Source organism: Erinaceus europaeus, chromosome 16 (assembly GCF_950295315.1).
Source record: "Erinaceus europaeus chromosome 16, mEriEur2.1, whole genome shotgun sequence".
Classification (NCBI taxonomy): domain Eukaryota; kingdom Metazoa; phylum Chordata; class Mammalia; order Eulipotyphla; family Erinaceidae; genus Erinaceus; species Erinaceus europaeus.
The window spans coordinates 75,395,603-75,420,630 of record NC_080177.1 but is presented as its reverse complement, the minus strand read 5'-3'; the positions used below and the strand labels follow the sequence as shown (position 1 = coordinate 75,420,630).

General features: G+C 40.4%; 1 protein-coding gene across 3 annotated transcripts in view; it reads right to left on the bottom strand.

Annotated features, from left to right (window-relative positions):
• Window positions 1-25,028, bottom strand: part of TTC6 (tetratricopeptide repeat domain 6) — a 201,418-nt gene that overhangs the window by 62,844 nt on the left and 113,546 nt on the right. For all 3 annotated transcript variants that reach the window (XM_060175452.1, XM_060175454.1, XM_060175453.1), the window contains exons 7-10: window positions 13,931-14,063; window positions 12,132-12,236; window positions 6,248-6,340; window positions 2,800-2,874 (exon numbers count right to left, since the gene is read on the bottom strand). In XM_060175452.1, the coding sequence (XP_060031435.1) occupies window positions 2,800-2,874; window positions 6,248-6,340; window positions 12,132-12,236; window positions 13,931-14,063 (406 nt within the window). The remainder of the gene's footprint in view (window positions 1-2,799; window positions 2,875-6,247; window positions 6,341-12,131; window positions 12,237-13,930; window positions 14,064-25,028) is intronic.

The window sequence follows — 25,028 nt, the reverse complement described above, 5'->3', positions numbered from 1 at the left end:
AAAAGGAGCTGAGTAGACAGCCAAATGATTATGCAAAAGACTTTCATGCCTGAGGCTCTAAGGTCCCAGGTTCAATCCCCAGCCCCAGCTCTAGCACAAATCAAAGAGCAGCAGTGTTCTGTTGTCTCTCTGTGTCTATCCCTCTCAATACAATCAATCAATTAATTAATAAATAAACTAGATTTTAAAAAGAAAAGAGTAAAAGAACTCATAAATACAGAGAAAAAGGCTGGTGGTTATCCAAACTTGGGAATGGAAGGTATGTGAAATGGGTAAGGGTGCGTTCAAGGCATGAACATCCAGTTATAAAATAAATAAGCCCAGGAATGTAACATATACTGGGGTAACTATAATTAATAATATACATTATATATTTGAAAACTGCAAATAGACTATATTTTAAAAGTTGTCACTATAAAAAAAACAGTTATACAGTGATGGATGTTAACAAGATTTCTTGAGATCATTTTGCCATATATATGTACATACATCAAATTGTTATGATGATCAGCTGAACCTAATATGTTAATTTCAGTTATATCTCAAAAGATCTTAAGATAGTATTAATGAAGGACTGGGGTAAGGATCCCGGTTCGAACCCTTGGCTCCCCACCTGCAGGAGAGTCGCTTCACAGGTGAAGCAGGTCTGCAGGTGTCTGTCTTTCTCTCCCTCTCTCTGTCTTCCCCTCCTCTCTCCATTTCTCTCTGTCCTATCCAACAATGATGACATCAATAACAATAATAATAACTACAACAATAAAATAACAAGGGCAACAAAAGGGGATAAATGAATAGATAAATATTAAAATATTTTTAAAAGATAATATCATTGTAGAAGAGTACAAAACAGGAATTAAAAACTTAGAAAGAAGAATATCCAAAACAAAAAAAGAAAAGAAAGAAAGAAAGAAGGATATCAGAGATTCAATAGGAACAGAAAGAAGGCTCAGTTTAAGTAAGTTTTTAAAAAAGTTAGATGGATCAGCAATGGTAGAGAATGTTCCATCCTCTGAAGGGAGAATGGACAACATACTCAATATACATCCACCTGAGGATGATGGGTCCTGATATTGGGGTAGCTTGGAATGTTCCTACTCATGACCACAGAATGTGAGCTCAGATCTACAGGGATGCAGAGGTCACATAGGCTCCTAAGCTGATATGGGCCCCAGATCATATCAAATCGATGGGGTTTACAGTCAACAATATTTATATACCCTTCCCATATTAGGGAGCTACTCTCTCCCCTGATGCAGCTTTCTGGTCCTTTTTCCAGCTATGACATAATCTCCCCAGATAACAATTTGGATCCACCTGCGTATCAGATTTCAGGCCCAGGGGAAATAAGAAAAACAAACAAATAAATAAACAAAAACTAGTATAGCCACAGGCCCTTTGGAATATAACTAAAATATGCCTACTAGCTATCTACAAAACAGAGGGCCCCCAACTCTTCATCTGCACTATTCCAGCCTTTAGGTCCCTGATTGGTCAACAATTTGTTTGGCTTTGTATGTTAATTCTCTTTTCAACCACCAGTTTCTAGATGCTACCATGATGCCGACCAAACTTCCCTGAACAGACAGCCCCACCAATGTGTCCTGGAGCTCCACTTCCCCAGAGCCTTTCCCCACTAGGGAAAGAGAGAGACAGGCTGGGAGTATGGATCTACCTGTCAACGCCCATGTTCAGCGGGGAAGCAATTACAGAAGCCAGACCTTCCACTTCTGCATCCCATAATGACCCTGGGTCCATACTCCCAGAGGGTTAAAGAATAGGAAAGCTATCAGGGGAGGGGATGGGATACGGAGATCTGGTGGTGGAAACTGTGTGGAGTTGTACCCCTCTTATCCTATGGTTTAGTCAGTACTTCCTTTTTATAAATAAAAAATTAAATATATATATATATGTTAGAAATAAGGAACAAAGTCAGTTGTCAGATTTCAGGAAGAAAAACAGAAGCTGGGAACTCAATGTTCATAGCACTGAAGCTAAGAACCAACAAGTCAAAAAGATCTGTGAGTTATTGACACAGAGGAAAGTACACTTAAAACGGCAAGAAGAGGTTTTGGTTTAAGTGCCAGTTCTGAACTTTGCTTTTTCATGTGAGAAGCAAGAGTAACATCTGTTCTCACTTGTTTATTGAGAAGCTCAAGATGAAACTGGAAGAGCGGTCATGAAAATGCCTGAAAACTGTGAGCCTGGTGCAGGTATAGGCCAATACTGTAAGTGACTTAATTATAATTTGGGTAATGGCAAACTATAAACATGTGACACTCCTAAAATCCACTGAAAATCTTAGGAGACTGAGTGATGGCGTACCCAGTTAAGTGCACATACCACTGTGAGCAAGGACCCTGGTTTGAGCCCTCACTCCCCACTTTCAAGGCAATGCTTCACAAATGGTGAAGCACGTCTGCAGGGGTCTCTCTTTTTTTCTCCTTCTGTATCTCCCCCCACCCTGCCCTCTCAATTTCTCTCTGTCGTATCAAATAAAATGGAAAAAGAGAGAAAAGAAATGAATTCCAGGAGCGATGGATTCATGGTGCTGGCACTGAGCTCCAACTATAACCCTGGAGGGAAAAAAATAAGAAAAGAAAATCTTAAAATTGTTACCACAAACTGCAATCTTTCAGGATCTCCTTGATGGAGACTAGATTATAAAGTTTCAATTAACTCTGGACTAATCCATTGACTATACTATTTCAAGAACACAAACAAACATAAAGCCTGTGTTATGATTACTGCTAGAAATAAAAGCATCTCTTTTCAAAAATAAGAACTGAAAACTTATCATACCTTTAGAGGTGGAAGCTGTCTACTGGAGAAATCTCCAATGTTGCTAAGTGAGAGCGATTTTCCCAGGAAGGAAGGCTGTGAAATAATCAAATGGCAAATATACATGACTGTAGATGAGATTCAACAAACTGAAGACATAGCATTGCTAGCAAATGTTAACTGTTGAAATAAACTCGCAGAATAAGATACCGATTAATATACAGATTCTTACAGGTTTTTTAAAAAAATCACTGATATCACAGAAAAACACAAAACTTAAAACGTATCTGTTAATTGAGGAAAGGATGGAGAAGTTCATTTCGCCAATGTTGACCTGACAAGCACTTGCCGAGGACTTGCTCTGTGCAAGATGCCTGCCACGTGCTGAAACTTCCCTACTAGTGTGAGGCACACAGGTGCACGTGCCCAAGCTACAATGCCACCGGCTGCCTTATTCCTGGCACTGCGCTAGTGGCACCTGGAATGACTACTATCCCTTGAACACTCATTTCTTTCTCCTTTTTTTTTCATTTTTTTATTGTGATGAGTAATGGCTTACAGTGCAATCACTTGTCACGTGGGAACATTTTCCCATCTCCCTCTGAAAAGTTCTCTGCAGAATATTCTCACCCACAAGCTAGAATCGTCTACATCATTAAGCACCCGGACCCCAAGGTTCTCTTCAGCCCCTCTCTCTCCCTCTTTCCCCCAGAGTCTTCTTTTATATACAGTACACCATGCCCGGTCCAAGTTTCACTCTGCGTTCTCCCTCCCTGTCCCTATGAATTAAGTCCCACCTATAAGTGAGATCACTTGCTATGTGCCCTTTTCTTTTTGGCTTATCCCACTTCACATGATGTCTTCAAGTCCTATCCAAGATGACACAAAGGTGATGATTTCAACACTGTTGACTTAATAGTATTCCATCTTATATATATATATATATACATATATACATATATATGTGTGTGTGTGTATGTATTTATCACAATTTCTTTATTTTTTATTAGTGATTTTTTTATTTCTTTATTGGGGAATTAATGTTTTATATTCGACAGTAAAAACAATAGTTTGTACATGCATAACATTTCCCAGTTTGTATTAGTGATTTTATACTGACTTTCAAAACCATAAGATAACAAGGGCACAATGCCACACCATCCCACCACCAGAGTTCTGGGTCCCCCGTTCCCTCCATCGGAAACGGCAGTAGTTTCCGTAAGGTCACAGATATGGGTTGACTATTATTTCTATATCTATCCAAATTTTTTTTTGCCCATTTTTTTATCCTCCCTTCTCTTCATTTCTAAGTCACCCCCCACACCTATTACTATTTCCAAGTGCCATCCTCTTCTGTCTCCGAGTCCTGACGGAACTGGGGTCTATCGCCCTCTGTCTACTGCAATAGTTTTAGCCATTCAGCTGTTATTGGACACCTGGGTTGCTTCCAAGCTTGAGCTATTACAAATTGTGCTGCTCTAAGCAGGTGAACATTCATTTCTTCTTCTATTTTTCCTTTTTTTAATTGTTTTTATTTATTATTATTTTTAATTGCCACCAGGGTTATCACTGGGGCTTGGTGCCAACACTACAAGTAATCCACCACTCACGGTGGCCATTTTTTTTCTTTTTTTCTCCCCTCCCCCTTTTCTTTCTAGTATATTTGACAGGACAGAGAAATTATTCTGTATTTGAAGGAAGATGCTTCAGCACTCAGGCAAGGAGTCACTCATCCCAGGTTCCCAGTTGCAGCAGAGGGCAGTTAGTGGCACTGGTAGAACTGGGCAGGGCACTGGACCACTTCTCCCTGGCCCACCCACAGCTTCAAGGCCTGTATCCCACGGGTGCAGCCTCCCTGGAGCAGGCCCACTTGGTATCCAGTCTGAGACACAGCCTGACTCTCTAGTGTCCTTCTTTATGCTGCTGAGATTGCCAACAAGATGGTGGACTGGGTGGCCTCTTCCCACCTGGTTCTTCAGTACTTGAGCTAAGAGGAGCTGAGGCAGGCTGCACAGCTCCACCTATAGGCCCTTCATCCTTCAACATCCATGTGTGCAAGGTACACCGAGCACACCTCTGTGCCTTCCTCCAGTGGTCCCCTGGCAGGTGGTGAAGCTGACCCACTCGGAGAGGGGGGCCTTTCTCAGGAGTCTGCGTACTGTTCTGATTCTATGACAGCCAAAGGACTTCAGCTTGGACTAGTGAGAAAACCCCACATGTGGCTTCTCTAGACTCGGGTGGGAGGGAGGGGGCATTTCCTGCAGCTTTTCTATCACAAGGGAAAGAATGCACCCACATCCACTGGCATCAGGTAGGAGGTGGTGGCCCCAGGCAGACTGATGCACATGGGTACGACAGTCATTATCATGCCCCCTGCCCCCTGCCCCCACCCCCACCCAGGACATGATTCAGGGAGTTTGCTACTTCAAGAAGGAACAGCAGAAGGAGATATGGCCATGCTGAACCACAAGGTGAGGTCAGCATCAGGTAGGAGGCGCCCAGGATGCCAGGGATGAGGCCCCAGGCAGCTGGCCGCTCAGCACTTGCTGTACACAAACATGCCACTTCTCCTAAGCCCTGGAGCTGTTCTGCGCCAGCAATGCCTCCTCTCTCTCAACACCATCCCCGCGTCATCGGCTCCTCTCAGTACAGGCACAGTGAAGTTACTTTTTAATTTATGTAACTGTTGTTACTATCTATGTCTGTCGACTTTTAAGCTTTTGTATGCAAAGCTACTCCATCGATTTTTTAATTGCCAAGTAAAATGGGTAATTTCTAGGATTCAGAAACAGATTATTAGGGCCAGGTGGTGGTATACTTAGCTGACAGCACATACTGCCATGCACAATGATCTAGGTTCCAGTTTTTGGCCCCCTCCCCCACCTGTAGAGGGGGAGCTTTATGAGTGGTGAAGCAATGCTACAGATGTCTCTATTTCCATCTTGCCCCCCCCCTTCTCCCTTTCTTTCTCTGTCTCGCCCTCTTTAATCAAATAAAAGAGGGAAATGGCCATTAGGACCAGTGGGACTGGTTGTGCAGGGACCAAGTCGCAGCGATAACCTTGGTGGAAAAAAAAAAAAGGATTGTTTCAATTCAATTTTCATTACTCCACCTCGTGCAGGAAGAAAGCTTCTCAAGGGATGAAGCAAGTCCTGCAGGTGTCTCTCTATCTCTCTCCCTCTCTGTCTCCTCCTCCCCTCTCAATTTCTCTTTGTCCTCTCTAATAGAAAAAGAAAGAGGGGGAGGGAAAAATTGCTGTCAGGAAAGGTGAATTCTTGATGCCAGCACTGAGCCCCAACAATAGCCATGGTGGCAAAAATAAATAAATAAATAAGTAAGTAAACAAGCAAACAAAACGAGTACTGAGTCTCACTGTGCCAGGAAATAATTTCTGGAGTAACTATAAATAATATAGGCACTGTGGCCGGTAAAGCAACCAATACAGAATTCAGAATGGAAGTATACATACCTTTGAATTGATCCTGCATTGATATAAAGAAATAACATTCTCCTTGCTTTCAAACAGAAATTTCTCACGAAAAATTTTGCTTGTTTGAACAGTCTGTGATAAAACAATAACTGTTATGAATTATACTATTGAATATTTTCAAACATGGATATATCATTGTACCACAAGACTACCAAGCCAGAAACATGAGGAAGCTATAACAGCAGAAAACAAATACAAGAGATACATCAACAACCAACGTTTGGATGTAACCATAGCCCACAGTCTGACTTCAGCATGGGCCTTTTGCCAAACAGATACGCCTGCATTATTTCTGACATAGTTACTCTTAGGATTAGTCACTAATCCTCTTATCTCATAGGTTAGTGCTGAATCTACAGGCATTAGTACATCTACATCAGTATTAAGAACAACTTGTCATCTGGATAAGTTGTGAGAATGTGACGGACACCAAACACAAGTAAGCATTCTGGTGGTTCAGGAGGTGGCACAGTGGTAAAGCATTGGATTCTCAAGCATGAGGTCCCCAGTTCAATCCCCGGGGGCACATGTACCAGAGTGATGTCTGGTTCTTTCTCTCTCTCCTCCTTTCTCATGAATAAATAAAAATCAATAAATAAATAATAAGCATTCTGAAGTCACAAAGAAGGTGCACAATGGTATAGGAGGAATCTGTGTTGCTTTATTGTCTCTCTTAATGAGACGTGTCCCAAAGCACTGAAATCAAACAAGTTCAACACTGTGGCTGGGGAGGAGGAGGAGAAGGGAGAGGAGGAGGAGGTAGTGGAGGAGGAAGAGGAGGAGGAAGAGAAATAGTGTATCAAAAGATGATGAAAAACTGCAACAGAAATACAGACAAGCACATAATAACTAAAATTGTATAAAATAAAATAAAAAGGCTTACACAGAAGAAAATTCACAAGGGCCTGGAGGTGGCGCAACCAAACAGAACACATGCACTGCCATGTGTCAGGCCTCAGGTTCAAGTTCTTGGTCTCCACCAGGACAGGGGAGCTTCACAAATGATGAAGCAGTACAGTAAGAGGCTCTCTCTCTCTCTCTCTCCTCTCATATTATTTATTTATTTATTTATTTATTTATTTATTTATTGCCAGAGCACTGCTCAGCTCTGGTTTATGGTGGTGTGAGGGATTGAACCTGAGACTTTGGAGCCTTAGATGAGTCTTTTTGCATGACCATTATGCTATCTACTCCTGCCCTCCCCCATTTTTTTCATCAGAGTGCATCTTGACTCTGGTTTAAGGTGATGCTGGGGGTTAAACCAAGGTTCTTAGATGCCTCAGGAGTGAAAGTGTTTTAGCATAACCATTGTGGAAGCAGTGAAGCAGGTCTGCAGGTGACATCAACAACAATAAAACAACAAGGGCAAGAAAAGGAAATAAATAAATGTTAATAATAATAATAAATTAAAGATAATAAAAAATTAAAGAGAGGGAGAGAGAAGGAGAGAAAGCTCTGTACTCAAATAAAAAGGCAACTGTGTCAGAGAAGGCTTACTAGGTAGGGTGCAATGCCTTGCCATGCACATGGCTCAGGTTCAGGTCCTAACACACAGCAGCACATGGTAATGTCATGACACTAGGGGACAGTCCAGTCCTGTAGTGTTTCTCCCTTCATCTATCTATCTATCTATCTGTCTATCTATCTACCTACCTACCTACCGATCTATCTATCTATTTTAATGAAAAGAAGTCAGTATGGCAGCAGTTAAACCATGCATGCACAAGGCCCCAGTTTTTATGGGGCAGAGAAAAAATAAAGACAGCATCATCAACACAGATAATTACTAAAATGGCCAAACTGAATGACAACGTTTTGTGGAAAACAGGGAACCAATAGTCAAGATTGTCAAAAACAAAAGTAACAAAAATTTTAAGGAACAATTTAGTGATCAATCTAAAGGTGTTTGTTTGTTTTGTTTTGTTTGTTTTTTATCAGTGATAGCGGATTGAGCTCTTCTGTCTCGTTAACTGAGCATGACACCTGATACGGAAAAGGATCACATATCAGAAACCTTGCACAAGAAACTAAAGGGGTGATTATTTTCTTGTGTGAAAATAGTAGTCTGATTAAAAAGAGATGAAAACATTTGCAGTTGAAAAGAAAGGAAAAATACAAAGAAGGTGAATTAATTTATAACATATATACATATATAAGAAATAAATCTCAAGACTATTATCAGAAATGATACAACAGGACCAAAGAGACAGCACAACAGTTACACAAAAAGCTTTTATGTCTGAGGAGTCAACATCCAAATACAGTCCCTCACATCACCACAAGTCAGAACTGAGCAGTGCTGCAAGAAAGAATACATTAGAAATGAAGCCTAGAGGGAGTGGGTGGTGGCACACCTGGTTAAGAGCACATGATACAATGCACAAAGACGCAGGTTTGAACCCCCAGTCCTCCACCTGCAGTGGGAAAACTGCACAAGCAGTGAAGCAGTGTTGCAGGCGTCTCTCCTCTCTCTCCCCTCTATCACCCCTTCCCTCTCAATTTCCGGCTGTCTCTATCCAATAAATAAATAAAGATAAGTTTTAAAAAAACTTTAAAAGAAGTCAAGATAATAATTGTAATATACATATAGATATATAGAGAGTAACTCCTCATATAATTTAAATTTTTCAACTGAATAGATTTCTGAAAGAATATACATGATCATACTAAAAAATAAAAAGTAGACATAACCTGAAATTTAGGAAAGGAAAAACATTATCAATTGCCTTCTGAGATGACTCAGATATTCCCTGTGAGTCTTCCAAATGTTCAAGATTATTACTATGCTATACCAGTTCCAGAATATTAAACATTAAATCCTACCCACTTAATTTTATGAGACAAAACCCTGATAACAGAGTCCAAAAAAAAAAGGAAAAAACTATGCCATATATATATATATATATATATATATATATATATATATATTTCACTAATGTTTTAAATAGTTAAACATCATATTGAAAGATAACACACCTAAGAATAACACATCATGATCAAGGACAATGCAAAGATGTTTTATTTTTAAAGACTTTTTTATTATCTTTATTTATTGGATAGAGACAGCCAGAAATCAAGAGAGTAGGGGGAGACAGAGAGGGAGAGAGACAGAGAGACACCTGCAACCCTGCTACTCACAAAAGCTCGCCCGCTGCTGGTGGGGACCGGGGGCTCGAACTCAGGTCCTTGTGCATTACAACATGTGCGCTCAACCATGTGTGCCACCACCCGGCCCCCAGAGGTGTCTTATTATTAACATTCTAAAGATGCTGCACCAGTCGGTGGAATGTGAACACGACCCCACCTCTGCCTTAATTTCAGGAGACACCAGAGAATCTACACACAGAATTTCTTTGATTTAATCTTGTCTCTGACTTCATTTTGTTTCTACCTTTTATCATTCTAGCCCATGATTTCTTAAGCATTGTTTGTTTTTTTTTTTTTTTTGCTTTCCTCTTTTGTAATATATGTGCTTTAGTGTTGGGATATGAATGTAATTAGGCTGAGGTTTGTGTCTAGTCCCTTAAAAGGGACTAGACACAAACCCACAAGGGATTGTGGGTGTGTGGAAAGTTTTTGAAGCAAGTATCTGGTGGAAACCTTCTCTGTTCCTGTGCTCTCTGTTCCTTCTGCTCTAGCCTGCCCTCGTCCCCAGGGACCTGAACACGTGTAGCTGAGCTCTGATAACTAGCCTATCTATGGACTCATGGTTCTTGGTCATCATGACTAGTCAATATTTGACCCTTTGCCTGTTTCTGCTGGACCTAAATAATCCACAATATAATAAGCCTCTCTTTGTTTAAACCCCCGGCCAAAGCCTCACAAAGCTTTTTTATTTTTTATTTACTGTACTTGAGTAAGTTGACTTAAGTGCTATGTGGAAAGGATAATCCTAAAGATGATTTTCAAGATATAAACCTTGATGCTTATGGCAAAATTGTTTTAAGAAGAAAGTATATAAAGGAAGAAATGGGAGGAAGAAGAAGGAAGAATTTTGAATGAAAGGAAATAGATCAAAAAGCTGGCAGCAATTGCTGTGAAAGAGAATACAAGATAATTTGGGGATTCTTTTTTTATTCATTTAATTTTGAAAATAAGAAGTGTAACTCAAAATACGAGCGAGCAAACACTCTTTAGGGGAAGGAGGAAGAGTAAAAACTGTGTTAACAGTGTGAACATTTTAAACATTAAATTTAAAATGGACTTTTGACATGTGTGATGCTGGGATCTACCACATATATTAATTCCACGCATGTTTGTTTTCTTTTGGATGGGGAGAGACAGAGTGAGAGACACTACAGCACTAGAGCTCTCCTCAGATGTGAGGGCTGCCGTATGGCCGGCCCTAGGGCTCAAACCCAGGCCCACGCAGCATGGTGCTTCTCCTCCCAAGGAAGCTATCTCCCAGCCCCAATATTGACTTTATAAAGCAAAGAAAAATACATAAGTATCTTGTCGACAACTGAAGGCATTTTATAGCTTCAGAGCTCCAGCAAATAAAATATATTTTCAAAAAGGAAAATAAGATACTTTTCTTGACTGACTAAAGTGACATGGATAAGTATATTATTGTTCAGGAATATGTAAATAGTGTACATATGTCTGTGTACATAATTAGGCACAAATTTAAAGTTTATGATGCACAAGTCTAGAGTTTGAAATATATTGTATATGTACATACATGACAATGTTACTTATCTCTTATACACATATTATAATTTGTATAGTATATCTTATTTATTTATCTTGCCATTGCAGTGATCACTGGGCTCAGTGCCTGCATGACTCCACTGTCCCCACTGGAGTTCTTTTTGGAGACTCAGGCATGAAAATCTCTTTGCATAACCATTATGCTATCTACCCCTACCCCTTAAAAAGTTCATCAGTCTCTTAATTTCCCAGTAGAGTTCTTTTCAAAAGATTGAGAGACAAAGAATGATAAAGGGAGTGGGGTGGGCAGTGGTGTAAACATCACCATGTGCAAGGACCCAGGCTCCAGCTACTGCTGCCCTACCCACAGCAGTGAAGCGGGTCTGCAGGTATCTCTTTGTATCTCCCTCTTTTGTTTCCTACTCCCCTCTCAAATTCTCTCTATCCTAGCTAATAAAAAAAGGAAGGAAGGAAGGAAGGAAGGGAGAAAGAAAGGAAGGAAGGAAGGAAGGAAGAAAGAAAGAGAGAGAGAGAGAGAAAGAAAATAAAGAAGAAATTGTTCTCCAGGAAGGGTTGACTTTTTCACACAGGTGCAGTGCCCCAGCAATAACCCTGTTGGCAATAAAAAATTAAAAGGAGGGATTCCGGCGGTAGCACAACAGGTTAAACATACTTGGTGCAAAGTGCAAGGACCAGCATAAGGATCCTGGTTCGAGCACCGACTCCCCACCTGCAGGGGAGTCTCTTCACAGGCGGTGAAGCAGGTCTGCAGGTGTCTGTCTTTCTCTCCTCCTCTCTGCCTTCCCCTCCTGCCTCCATTTCTCTCTGTCCTGTCTAACAACGACAACATCAATAACAACAACAATAATAACATGGGCAACAAAAAGGGAAAATAAATAAGTAAATAAGTAAGTTTTAAAAATTAAAAGGAAATAATATAGACACATAAAGAGGGAGATGACTGCATTACTGCCTCACCACTTATGATACATCCCCCCACCTCACCACAGGTGGCTACACCAGGGCCCTCACACATGGTAAAGTGTGTGCTCTGCTGATCCATCACCATCCAGCCCCATACATCCTATCATTACTAGATTTATCAATAATTCGCTGACAATTTGTGTAACAACTGTCCAGTAAAAGCTAGTATCACAATTGCCCAATGCAATCATTAAACAACAATGAAAAAGAAAGTCATTCAACGTGTTACCTCGTATTTGGGATATAGAGTTTCCTTCATGACAGATACTGGAACAGAAAATTTGGGTGCAGTTGGATTCCAAAACAACTTTGTAAATCCTGGATAAGCACATACCTTTGAAAATAACACAGAAGACACTGAGAAGCTAACAAACAGCCCCAGGGGTAAAAATCTATAGTTCCTGTCAAAATTGTTTCTAGTTGTCAAGAAAGAGGTGACTGGTCTGGGGGCATTAGGGGGAAGTTTCTTTATACCTATCATTTTAACAAAAAAATCTTAAGTTACAATTCCAAGTGACCCTAAGGATATAGAGAAATTAGTAAGCCCACACTGGAGAAAAATTAGCCATGTTTAATAGAACAGAAAATGCACAAGATATGTGATCCAGCTATTTCTTCTTCAGGTACAAATTCAAAGGGAATTCTTATGGGTGTGCATGCAAAGATATGAAAGGATGCTCACATAGTGTCTAAAATAGCAAAAAGCAAAAGACAGTGTAATACCCATGAACAGAGAAGCAGAGCAGTAAATGATGTGTAGTCTATCCATATAACTAGAGACCATAAGACCATTGGAGTTCAGAGTTCTCTGATCATCTTTCCCTAACATTTACCCCTCTGGGAGTATGAAGCAAAATTGTTTTGGGGGTGCAGAAGGTGGGAGTTCTTGCTTCTGTAATTGCTTCTCTGCTGGACATGGGTGTTAGCAAGTCGATCCATACCCCCCAGCCTGTTTCTACCTTTTCCTAGTGACACTTCGATATTTTAACTAGTGACTTAATGCTTTACAAAATTGTAAGATTACAAAGAAATAGTTTCACACCATACCCACCACCAATCTGTGTCTCACCCCTATGGAAACCATCATAGAGTCTATGAAATAGCTTGGCTGTTATTTTTTTATTGCCAGCTCATATGCTTTAATTATCTATATCCCACATATGAGCAAAACCATTCAGTAATTTTCTTTCACTTCTTTTGGAAAAGAAAATTTTTAGAAATACTTGAAAGCAAAAAAAAAAAACTAATCAGTTTCACTTGAGACCATTTATTTCAAAAATATTTTTCATACAAATGCATTCTTATTATACTGAACTCTACTTCTGTTATTTTTAATCAATAAAAAATAGAATTTCATTTATCCAAAGGACACACTAATTCATAGGAACATATGGATACCTATGTTCACAGCTGCATTATTCACAATAGTCAAAGAGTGGAAGCAGCTTAATGCCCATTAACAGGTGACTGGCTAAAGAAGTTGTGGGGTACATATTCCATGGAATAGTACTCTGCCATCAAAAAGATGGTATTGTGTCCTTTGGGACACAGTAGATGGAATTGGAGGTGATTATGCTTAGCTAAGTAAGTAAAGAGATGAAAGATAACTACCAGATGCTTTTACTCAGATGTGGAATCCAGAGAACTGATACACATGAACTCGGAAAACACACAGAGAGAGGAAAGAGAGAGAGAGAGAGAGAGAGAGAGAGATGCAAGAAAACTGTAAGACTTGTGAGAATGAGGTTGGTTATCTTTGGGAGATGGCAGGTCACAGAACTTTGGTGGTGTGTGTGGTGTATACACTGAGATCTTAAAATATTATAACACACTACTTATCACAAATAAAAAATGAAAAAACAGCACTTCATGTTTCAATTTCTGACATTGTAAATGTAAATAGATTTAGTCTGCCTAAATTATCAATCGTGAAAGTTCTCAGTAATTTTTAAGAATGAAAAGGGTCCTATAACAAAAAGTCTGAGAGCCTGTGAGGGAGAGAAAACCTAAAATAAAGGAAGTTCTTACTTCCTCTCCCAAGAGTTCTAGTTGTGGCTTGTCGGCGAGCTGTCTGCTTCCTTCTGCCACCTTGCATGACGCTCCTGGAAGCATGCCGATGTCCTCTTGAGTGGCATTCGTAACCGGAATTCCATGTAGTATTCTACAAAGCAAATTAAAAGAAAACAATAAACTTGCTTTTTTAGGTCACTGGTAAAACAGTTGCTAGCTCTTGGTTTTTTTATTATTATTATTATTTTTTTTTTTACTGAGATTTTATTTAGTTATTCGTGAAGAAGATAGGAGAAAAAGAACCAGCTATCACTCTGGTACATGTGCTGCCCGAGATTGAACTTAGGACCTCATACTTGAGTCCAGTGCTTTAGCCACTGTGCCACCTCTTGGACCCCACTTCATTTACACCTTTCATTTCATACCTTGCCCTCATTCTATACCTCATTTCATACCTTTAATATTTTAACTTAGTAACTATTATATAAAAGTTGATCCAAAACTAGAAATAATTTGTTTAGCTCTAGATATCATTTTGGAGTGACCTTTATAATAGCTTTATTTTCCTTATATTGGAATAATAAATTCACCTTATACAAGCCCAATTACAATAAAAGTACAAAGTACCCTACTAGTCACTAACGTACTCCCCACTCCAAATTCACAAGGACCAGTTTCATTTCTCAGGCTGAGGCAAAACACCAGCCTAAGAAAAATTCTTTCAGGTTTGAGAAGACAGCATAATAGTTATGTAACAGATGTCCAGCCTGAGGCTCTTAGGTCTCAAGTTCAGTCCCCAGGACCACCATAAATCAGAGTTAAGCAGTGCTCTGGTGTTTGTATCTCCTGCATTAAAATAAAAACAAATAAATAAGAAAGAAACCAGTCGCAGAAAAAGTACTTTCTCACACTAAAGTGTTTTTTTCTTAACTCGGAACTTTCCATAATGAACAGAAAACTATTTTGTTCCTGGGCCTTCCTTTTTAGGCTACAAACTACATGCATATGTAAGATTAAATAGAGAGTCCAAAACATCTCAACAAAAGTTCCTCCCCCCCTTTTTTTTTTCTTTTTTCTTTTTTTTTTTTTTTTGCCTCTAGATTTATCACTAGTGCTCAGTTCTGGCACTATAAATCCACAGCTCCTGGTGTCCATTTTTTCTATGTAATTAGATATGACTGAGAGAAACTGACAGGGGAGGGGGAGATAAGAAATGGAGAGAGAGAGACACTTGCTGACCTGTTTCACCACTTCTGAAGCATCCCCCCTGCAGGTAGGGAGCGGGGACTCAAACCCAGGTCCTTGCACTTAATACTATGTGTGCTTAGCCAGGTGCACCACTAACCAGCCCCTTCGACAAAATTCTTAATCAAACTAAAGAAATTAGGTAATTCAGGATTTGAAGATAAAATGTGTTTAAAAACTAATTTACGTATCGCTTAAAATACAATATTTTTAAAGCTTTTTTAATATTTATTTATTTCCTTTTTGTTGCCCTTATTGTTTTTATTGTTGTTGTAGTTATTATTGTTGTTGATGTCGTCGTTGTTGGATAGGACAGAGAGAAATGGAAAGAGGAGAGGAAGACAGAGAGGGGGAGAGAAAGACAGACACCTGCAGACCTGCTTCACCGCCTGTGAAGCGACTCCCCTGCAGGTGGGGAGCTGGGGGCTTGAACCAAAAATACATTATTTTTTTATTGCAGCCCTTTGTATAAAAAGAAATATGAGATTAAAGTAAACCCACTAAAACTATATCAATTTCACTTGAAAGTATTAAGAACCAGTGTTCCCTTTAACTTTGGGGGGATGCTATTATTATATGAACAATCACTTTATGAGTCACCAGATGAGAAAGTTTAACAGGTTCAAGCCCAGCTGACCTTAGTCATATTACAGAGTCCTCAGACGCCAGCACCCTGACTCTTAAAAACACTGGTTTACCCAAAGTAAGTCAGAAACAGATATGACTTTGCTAAAGTAGAGTCATGGATAAAAAAAAAGCTTCCTGTCTCACATAGTCAAATATTTGAATTCAAAAGGAAGATAAAGTTCAACTTCCAGCACAGTGACTATATTAACTGTCACTCAACACCAAATCCATCTCCCCCCCCACCCCCATCAAATGGACTTTCTTGAACTGCAGGAAATAGAGATAAAAAAAATTAAAAAAAAAAAAAAAAACTCTTGCAACCACAGTGTGTCATAAGTGACTTGGCACCCGCTAACCAGCTGCCTCCATAAGCAGTTTGGAAGACAGCAGTCTCCACTATTTCTGTTGACAAGCGAGCATGGCAAGGCTGAGTTCTTCTGGAGCCATGATTCAGTTATTTCTTCTATAGGATTATTATTTTTTCCCCCAAACTGATCATAACAAAAAGACCTACCGTGGTTCTATAGTCCAAAGCTATGGCAGTAGAAGCCACCCGACCCCTGAATTCCAGTTGTCAGGATTGGCCTCAGATTCCCCCCACCTTCCTGGCTAGGCCAGAAGAAACAGCTGCAGCAGCAGACAGTTCCGACAGGAAACCTCCCCCATGGATCCTCCATTAGCCCGTCCATAGCAATTTCATGTTGCTGCTTAAATACAAGGTGAAGCTCATGATGACCTTTATGTAACTCAGAGAAAATGCAGAGGGCAGATATATAAATATAGATACATGTATCTTTAGTATGTGTGTGTGTGTGTGTGTGTGTGTGTGTGTGTGTGTGTGTGTGTTTTCACCAAAGGAACACTATTGCAGGCATTGTTCTGCATTTTTTATTTGTGATGAACAGTAGGTTACAAGACCGTAAGGTAACAGTGTACAACTCCACACCATACCCACCATCAAAGCTCTGCACCCCACGCTCCCAGCTCCCAACGATCACCACCAAGAGTTCTCACAAGTCTTACAGTTTGCTTTCCTTCCTTCCTTCCTTCCTTCCTTCCTTCCTTCCTTCCTTTCCTTTCCTTTCCTTTCCTTTCCTTTTTCTTTCTTTTTTCAAGTTCATGTGTACCAGGTAGTTGTCTTTCATATATTTACTTATTTTGCTAAGCCTAATCACCTACAGTTCCATCCATTTTGTTTCAAAGGACACAACAGCATCCTTTTTGATTGCAAAGTAGTATTCCATGAAATATGTATCCCATAACTTCTTTAGCCAGTTGATGGGAATTTAGGCAGCTTCCACTCTCTTTGTCTATTGTGAATAATGCAGACATTTTTTTAAAAGATTTTATTTATGAGAAAGACAGGAGGAGAGAGAGAGAATCAGACATCACCCTGGTATATGTGCCGCCAGGGATCGAACTCAGGACCTCATGCTCAAGAGTCCAATGCTTCATCACTGCGCCACCTCCCGGACCACAATGCAGACATTTCAAGTGCTTATAGTAAGCCACTAAATTCACTTTATGGTCTGCTTATTGGGTCACAATTCAGAAAGCAATGGTTTATAAAGAGTACTATATTAGATAGAGCTCCTGAGGCCAAGAGAAGAGTTCCTTAATATTCTAATCTACAGATAATTGTCCTTGATAGTCTTTAAAATCTACAGCAGAAGTAACACTTCGAGTAGTTTTGAAAGACCCATGGAATATGGTTTTAGTACAACAGTATATCTAAAGAAAACTAAAGGCACGACTCTATAGACTCTTACTAACAACATGTGATTAGGGGTGGAGAGACTTTAATCGTTGCTACTTCATTGCAACATGCAAACAGTGACATCTGGTGGAATGACACTGCTTTGCTTTTTTTAAAAAAAAAAAAAGTAGTTTTCACATATTTGCTGTTACAAAATCAGACATATTTCCAAATAATCCCCTTTTTGGAGTTTCCATTTTCTAATGATACACTAATCTATCTTACCCAAAAAAAAAAAAAAAAGACAGTGCATACTGAAGCTACCTTTTGTCATCCCCATCTGTAGCTTTATTTAATAATAAGGTTAAGGCTTATTTAGGCATAAGGGTTCTTTGTTTAAAATGGATACAATAAAAATCTAAGTGGAGGGGGTTGGGCAGTAGCAGCAGGTTATGTGTAGGTGGCGCAAAGCGTAAGTACCCACCAGCTTAAGGATCCCAGTTCGAGCCCCCAGCTCCTCACCAGCAGGGGAGTCACTTCACAAGCGGTGAAGCAGGTCTGCAGGTGTCTATCTTTCTCTCCCCCTCTCTATCTTCCCCTCCTCTCTCCATTTCTCTCTGTCCTATCCAACGACAACGACATCAATAACAACAATAATAGCTACAACAATAAAACAACAAGGGCAACAAAAGGGAATAAATAAAAAAATCTAAGTGGAGTTACTGTGGACACTCGCACCAACTCTGTCATAACTCGCTGTAGCGGCAATTTACGGCACAAAGTTTTGCCTCTGTTTTCTTATTCCTAGCAGAGTGTTAAGGGATAGAGGTCTTCTTGTGTATGTCTGTAACACACGGCACTAGCTAGATCGTAAATAAAAGTTAAAGCTCATGCTCTTGGGCTCCATATATTGGATCACTGCCTAGATTAGGTGGCAAGGAACAAAGCCAAGTTAGCAGCAGGGCCAGGCTAGGGTTAGACCTGTCTATTGAGCAATGGCAGAATATAGGCAGGAATTCTGTTTCTAAAGTTGGAGTGCAAAGGAACAAATTCAAACCACCAACGTTAAGTAAAACATGCTAATGTCAGATTATTCAACTAGAGTGCCTCAACTTCTTAGTTTATCACTGGACCGGTTCTGAAAAAGGTGAGAGAGTACATATTCAAAATGGCGCATGAAGAGGAAAAACAAGGGAGCCAGGTGGTAGCGCAGTGTGTTAAGTGCACATGGTGCAGGCACAAGACGGGCTAAAAGAATCCCGGTTCGAGACTCCAGCTCCCCACCTGCAGGGGAATCGTTTCACAAGTGGTGAAGCAGGTCTGCGGGTGTCTGTCTTTCCCCTCTCTGTCTTCCCCTCCTCTAACAAAAGCCGCAGAAGCAATGAAGGAAAACAGATGGCTGCCAGGGGCAGTGGATTCTTAGTGCAGGCACAAAGCCCCACTGATCCCCCTGGAGGCAGATAGATAGATAGATAGATTAGATTAGATTAGATTAGATTAGATTAGATTAGATATATATGCATTCACAGCAAAAATAAGCCGAGAATCATCTTTACCATATAGAAAATCCCACAGGAAAACACTGGCCTTTAGTGCACTCATTTGAATAATCACAAAGGAAAAAGAGTGAAGACAAAATTCCATATCCTTTCAAAATATTCCTGTCTTACCCCCAATACTTATCAGGATTTGGGATGACTGAGCTAGTAATATAAACCTGTACTTCTGGTTCTCGAATTTGAGATCTAAACAGATTATTTTAATGTCTCCAAGATGAGCAGTGAAGAATTGTCCATAAAAATCTGTCCGATATTAACTTTGAACACAAAAAATGACTTACCTTCTTCTCTCAAAGATAATTACATAGAAAAATAAGAGTATGAAGTCTGTGAAGAGTGTCTAGAAAGTATAAGAAAGAAATACAGGGAGTCAGGTGGTAGCACAGCGGTTAAGCGCAGGAGGTACGAAGCACAAGGGCCATCTCCGATACCGGTTCGAGTCCCCTGGCTACCCAACCTGCAGGGGAGTCGCTTCACAGGCAGTGAAGGAGGTCTGCAGGTGTCTGTCTTTCTCTCCCCTGCTTTGTCTTCCCCTCCTCTCTCCATTTCTCTCTGTCCTATCCAACAACGACAACATCAATAGCAACAATAATAACTACAACAACAATAAAAATAGAACAAGGTCAACAAAAGGGAAAATAAAAAAGAAAGAAAGAAATACAGCATTCAAGTAATTCTTTGAAGAACATCCTTCTGGAGAAAAAAAAAATACTTGGGGCCAGATGGTGGCATACTTGGTAGAGCACATGTTACAATGCATAAGGATCCAGGTTCGTTGCACTGTATAGGGATCCAGGTTCAAGCCCCCTGGTTCCCCCTGCAGGGGGAAAGCTTTGCAAGTGGTGAAGCACAGCTGCAGGTGTCTGTCTCTCTCTCCCTCTCTATCACCCTCTTCCCTCTCAATTTCTGGCTGTCTCTATCCAATAAGTAAATAACGATTTTTAAAAAAAAAAAAAAAAAAGACTTGTTATTGAGATTTAAAGGTATTTTAGAAAGGGCTCCTTTCATGCTGTCAAGGGAATTTCTTTAGGTGATGCTGACTCTCACCACCATTTCTGTTTAAGGAGTAGTTTCACATCTTTTCATATATGTCTTTCCACAGCACACTCACAAGCAAGTTACTAATATTCCTCAACCAGTGTGACTGCCACTGCCCTTTCATCCTCTTCCCTACTATCCTTCCAGTAACCTCAGTTTTACAGTCAAAATCCTGTAGGACTTTGGGTTTGTTTGATCTGGTTTGGTTTGTACTCTTTGGCTTAAATCCTTAAATCCCACACATGAGTGAAATCACCCAATATTTGTCTTTCTCCTGATTTTCTCACCCACTTTCTCTCTCTCTCTCTCTCTCTCTCTCTCTGTCTTTTTATTTGTTTGCTTTGCTTTGCTTTTTGTTTGTTCATTTGCTTTTGCTTAGCATGACATGTGCCAGTTGTCATCACAAATGGCAAGATCTTATCATTTCTTGTTCCTTGCTGCCAACCTCCTTACCAGCAACTGGTTCTCGTCTTTGTGAAATAGGTCACCCTCACAGATCTGAAGTGGTATCTCATTGGAGTTTAGATTTGCACTTCTCTAATAATAAGTAATGGTGTGCATCTTTTTTATTCCACAGACAAATAATCCAGAAACAGACTAACACTGGAATCTGAAAAGCTGACATTTCAATTTTTTGAGGAAAAAAACATATGGGATGATAAAATTGTGCAACTGGCTAGTCATTTGGGGGAAAGTATTCATTCTTCTTATAAAATTAATTACAAATTAATCAAAGATGTATTCCTTTTGAAGTTCATAAAGTTACCACAAAAACGTGAGTATAGGGAGTCGGGCGGTAGCGCAGCAGGTTAAGCACAGGTGGCACAAAGCACAAGGACTGGCATAAGGATCCCGGTTCGAGCCCCCAGCTCCCCACCTGCAGGGGAGTCACTTCACAGGCGGTGAAGCAGATCTGCAGGTGTCTGTCTTTCTCTCCCCCTCTGACTTCCCCTCCTCTCTCCATTTCTCTCTGTCCTATCCAACAATGATGACAAGAATAATAACTTCTTCTTCTTCTAGCGTTTGCCAGAATAATAACTACAACCATAAAACAACAAGGGCAACAAAAGGGAATAAATAAATATTTTTAAAAGTCTTTTCTAAGAATTATGTCAAGTCTAAAACACAAAAGAAACTTTTTAAATTTTTTATTTGTTATTAATAGTTTATTACAAGACAGTAAGATTACAATGTATAATTCCACACCACACCCACCGCCAAAGTTCTGTACACCTGCCCGCCTAGCTCACACAAAGATAAGCACCATAGTTCTCAGAAGCATTACCAACAGTTTGCTTGCTTTCATTTGGATTCTTTTTCTTTTTTCCTTTTTTTTTTTTTTTTTTTTTTGGTAGATTCATGTAAATCAGATCTCTAGATCACACATATGAGTGAAGCCATCTGGCAGTTGTCTCTCATAGCTTTACATATTTTGCTAAGCATAATCACCTCCAGTTTCATGCATTTTGTCCCAAAGGAGACAATATCGTCTTTCTGATTGCAGAGTAGTATTCCATGGAAGATAAATCCCATAACTTCTTTAGCCAGTCACCTGTTGATGGACATTTAGGCTGCTCCCACTCCTTTGCTATTGTGAATAATGCAGCTGTGAACGTAGGGATACAAATGTCTCTTCGAATTAGTGTTTGCATGTCCTCTGGAATTGCTCCCTCTCCCTCTTCCTGCCCACAGGCCACATGTGGCTTGGTGAGTTTTTGAAGAGATCCTGGTCATATTTTGTTGAGTTCTCAGGTGACTTTCATTGCTTTTCCTATTTGACTGGGGAGAGCAAAATATGGCTGCTGCTACTCCCAACTGTTAGTTTTTATTACACAAAAATGGAAACTTCTGGACTGGGGAGATAGCATAAGGGTAAGCAAGACTCTCAGGCCTAAGGCTGTAAGCTCCAGGTTCAATCCCCAGCACCACTATAAGCCAGAGCTGAAGCAGTATTCTGATCTCTCTGTCTTAAGTCTCTCATAAAAATAATAAAATACTTTTTAAAAAATAGAAACTTCTCTTTATTATAAATATCATAAGCTAAACTGAAAAAGAAAAAATCAAAATCTATAATATATGACCATTAATTCAAATCTTTATTATAAAAAATTTAAAAAGATGAATGGTAAATCAAAGGAATATAAAATTTTTTGTTCTCTCTCTCTCTCTCTGAATAAAGACATCTTTAAAAAAGAACATTTAGGGCCTGCAGAAATAGCATAATGTTTAATCAAACACCTTTCAAGCCTGAGGCTCTGAGGTCCCAGGCTCAATTCCTAGTCCCACCATAAACCAGAGCTAAGCAGTGTTCTGCTCTGTGTGTGTGTGTGTGTGTGTGTGTGTGTCTGTCTCTCTGTTTCTCTCTCCTTAACTCTGCATCTACCCTTTCTCATCAAAATAAATTAAATATTTTTTCAAAAGAAAATGAACGGTCTATGGCCATACCACCCTGAACATGCCCGATCTCGCCTTATCTCAGAAGAAAATGTACAGTCATAAATCATTACAGGCATATGTTATTAAAGTTTTCCTGGATGGAAGACCATAAATATACATCGTACTTTTTTTTTTTTTTGCATCAAACACTGTTAACTAAAAAGTTGAATAAGTAATTGTATGCATAGGAATCTCTTGCAATGCATTCAGTAAGTTAGCGAATTTTATGAAATGATTTAAATGCTAAATAATCTTCAGTGGGGGAAAATTCTGTCTATAGAATGCCATCTGTGACTTGAGCAAATATCTGTGCAAGAAATGCTTGGAAGGTTATTTACCAAACTGCTAATATTAATCAAGGTTTTTAAACAATTTTAATTATTCCCTCGTATTTTATCCTTGTTAATTTTTGTTTATTTAAATGAAGCTACCAGGATTTTCACTTGGGGGTGGTTACTCCTTCCAGAACTGTTGTTGCAGCGGTCTGGTGTCGGGCTGCACCAGAGAAGAGAGCGGACATCCAGAGCAGAGGGGTACACAAATCTTTATTATAGGATGGGGGGGGGGGGGTTGGTTCAGACCACGTGGAGCCAGCCGGCAATGGCCGACCACGGGGGGGGGGGGGGGGGGGGGGGGGGGGGGGGGAGAGCAGGGAGCGAGACCTCAGAGAGGGAGAGCCAGAGCCCAGAGAGCGAGAGGGGAGGGGTGAGGGGGCTTTTTATTGGGCGACAACCAGGGGTGATGTGTAGGGCCAGGATTGGTTGAAAGGGGGCACTCTAGGATTTAGCGGGGCATAGAAAAACCTGGGGGCGGAGCCAGGATTGGTTGAAAGGGGGCACTCTAGGATTGAGCGGGGCATAGAAAAACCTGGGGGCGGAGACTGCATCAGAATAAGTCCTCAGCAACACAGAACTCCACCATCCCTGTGAGACTCATCTGCTTTAACTAGAGAGTGAGAGACAGAGAGACAGGGGGAGACTATCCACTGCTCTGGAAGCTCACATGCCGTGACCCAGGACTTAAGCTAGGCCCTGCCTGGCTCATGATAAAGTGTGTGATACACCAAGTGAGTTATCTCCCAGTCCTCATCCTCAGTACTTTTAATACTTTTGTATCCAGGGGGATGGGGCAGTGGCACATCTGGTTGAGTGCACAAGTTAACATACACACAAGAATCAGAGTTCAAGCCATAGGTCCCACCTGTGGGGGGGAGGGAGTTTCATGAGCAGTGAAGCAGTACTGCAGGTCCCTCTTTCTCTATCCCTCACTAACCTCCCCTTCTCCTCTTAGTTTATCTCTGTCCTATCAAGTAAAAGGAAGGAACGAGGAGGAGGAGGAGAAGGAGAAGTAGTGTGGGGAAAAGTTGACAGAGCAGTGAGTTCATAGTGCAGGCACCAAGCTACTTCAATAACCCTGATAGCAATAAAATAATAATAATGATAAAATAACTGATATCTGAAGTTCCACTCTGGGATAGCACGACAACATATTTGGATAGTTTGCCTGCTTTGTCATAAATGTGAGACAGGTTCAAGCCTGGCCACCTACATTGAAGAAATCTTTGGTGCTGTGGTATCTTTCCTTCTTCCTCTGAGAGTGTTGGCCCAGATTGGTGAAACTGGTGATGACAGAGGGAGGTAGAGAAGGAGGAAAGGAGAGAGGGAGGGAGGGAGGGAGGGAGGGAAAAAGGAAGGAAGGATATTCCATGCTAAGAATGCTAACAGAATCTCTTTCCTTTTTTTTTAATCAATGATTTCATATTGATTTCCAAAATTACCAGATTTTGTAATTTTCTTTCAGTTCCCCCAAGGTTGCAGATGTGGGTTAACTATTATTTCTACAACCATCTGTCTCTATTTGTATATAATTGGCCTTTTATTTTTCCTCCAGGATTATCACTGGGGCTCAGTGCCTGCACTAGTAATCCACTCCTCTGGCTGGCCATTTTTCTTTCTTTTTTTTTTATTGGATAAGATAGAAGTTGATGGGGTAGGGGAGATACAGAAAGACAGAGAGACACCTGCAGACTCGCTTCACCACTTGCAAAGCTATACACCCCCTCCCTGGCAGGTAGGGAGCTGGAGGCTCAAACCGGGATCCTTGTGGTCCTACATACCTGTGTAGGATCCTGTGCACCACCACCCAGCCCCCTTATTTGGCCTTTTTTTTTAAGGTGTCATCTTCTCTTCCTTTCCAAGGAATTTTTTTATTATTATCTTTATTTACTAGATAGACAGCCAGAAATTGAGAGGAAGGGTGCTGGGCTAGCGTTGCGGGCAGGAGAGACGATCCAGAAACTCGTGGCGGAGCAGAACGCAATGCATCTTTATTGATCAGAGACAACGTTTATATATCTTAGAAAACCAGAAGTGGCAAGACGGAAAAGGAAACAGCTAGAAAAGGGGGTAGAGAAAAGGAAAGAGCATGCTGGGAGGGTGGAAGCATCCTTAGCAACTGTTGTGATGGTTTTAACTGGTAGGATTAATTAACACCCTGCAGGCAGGGTGGGTCTCAA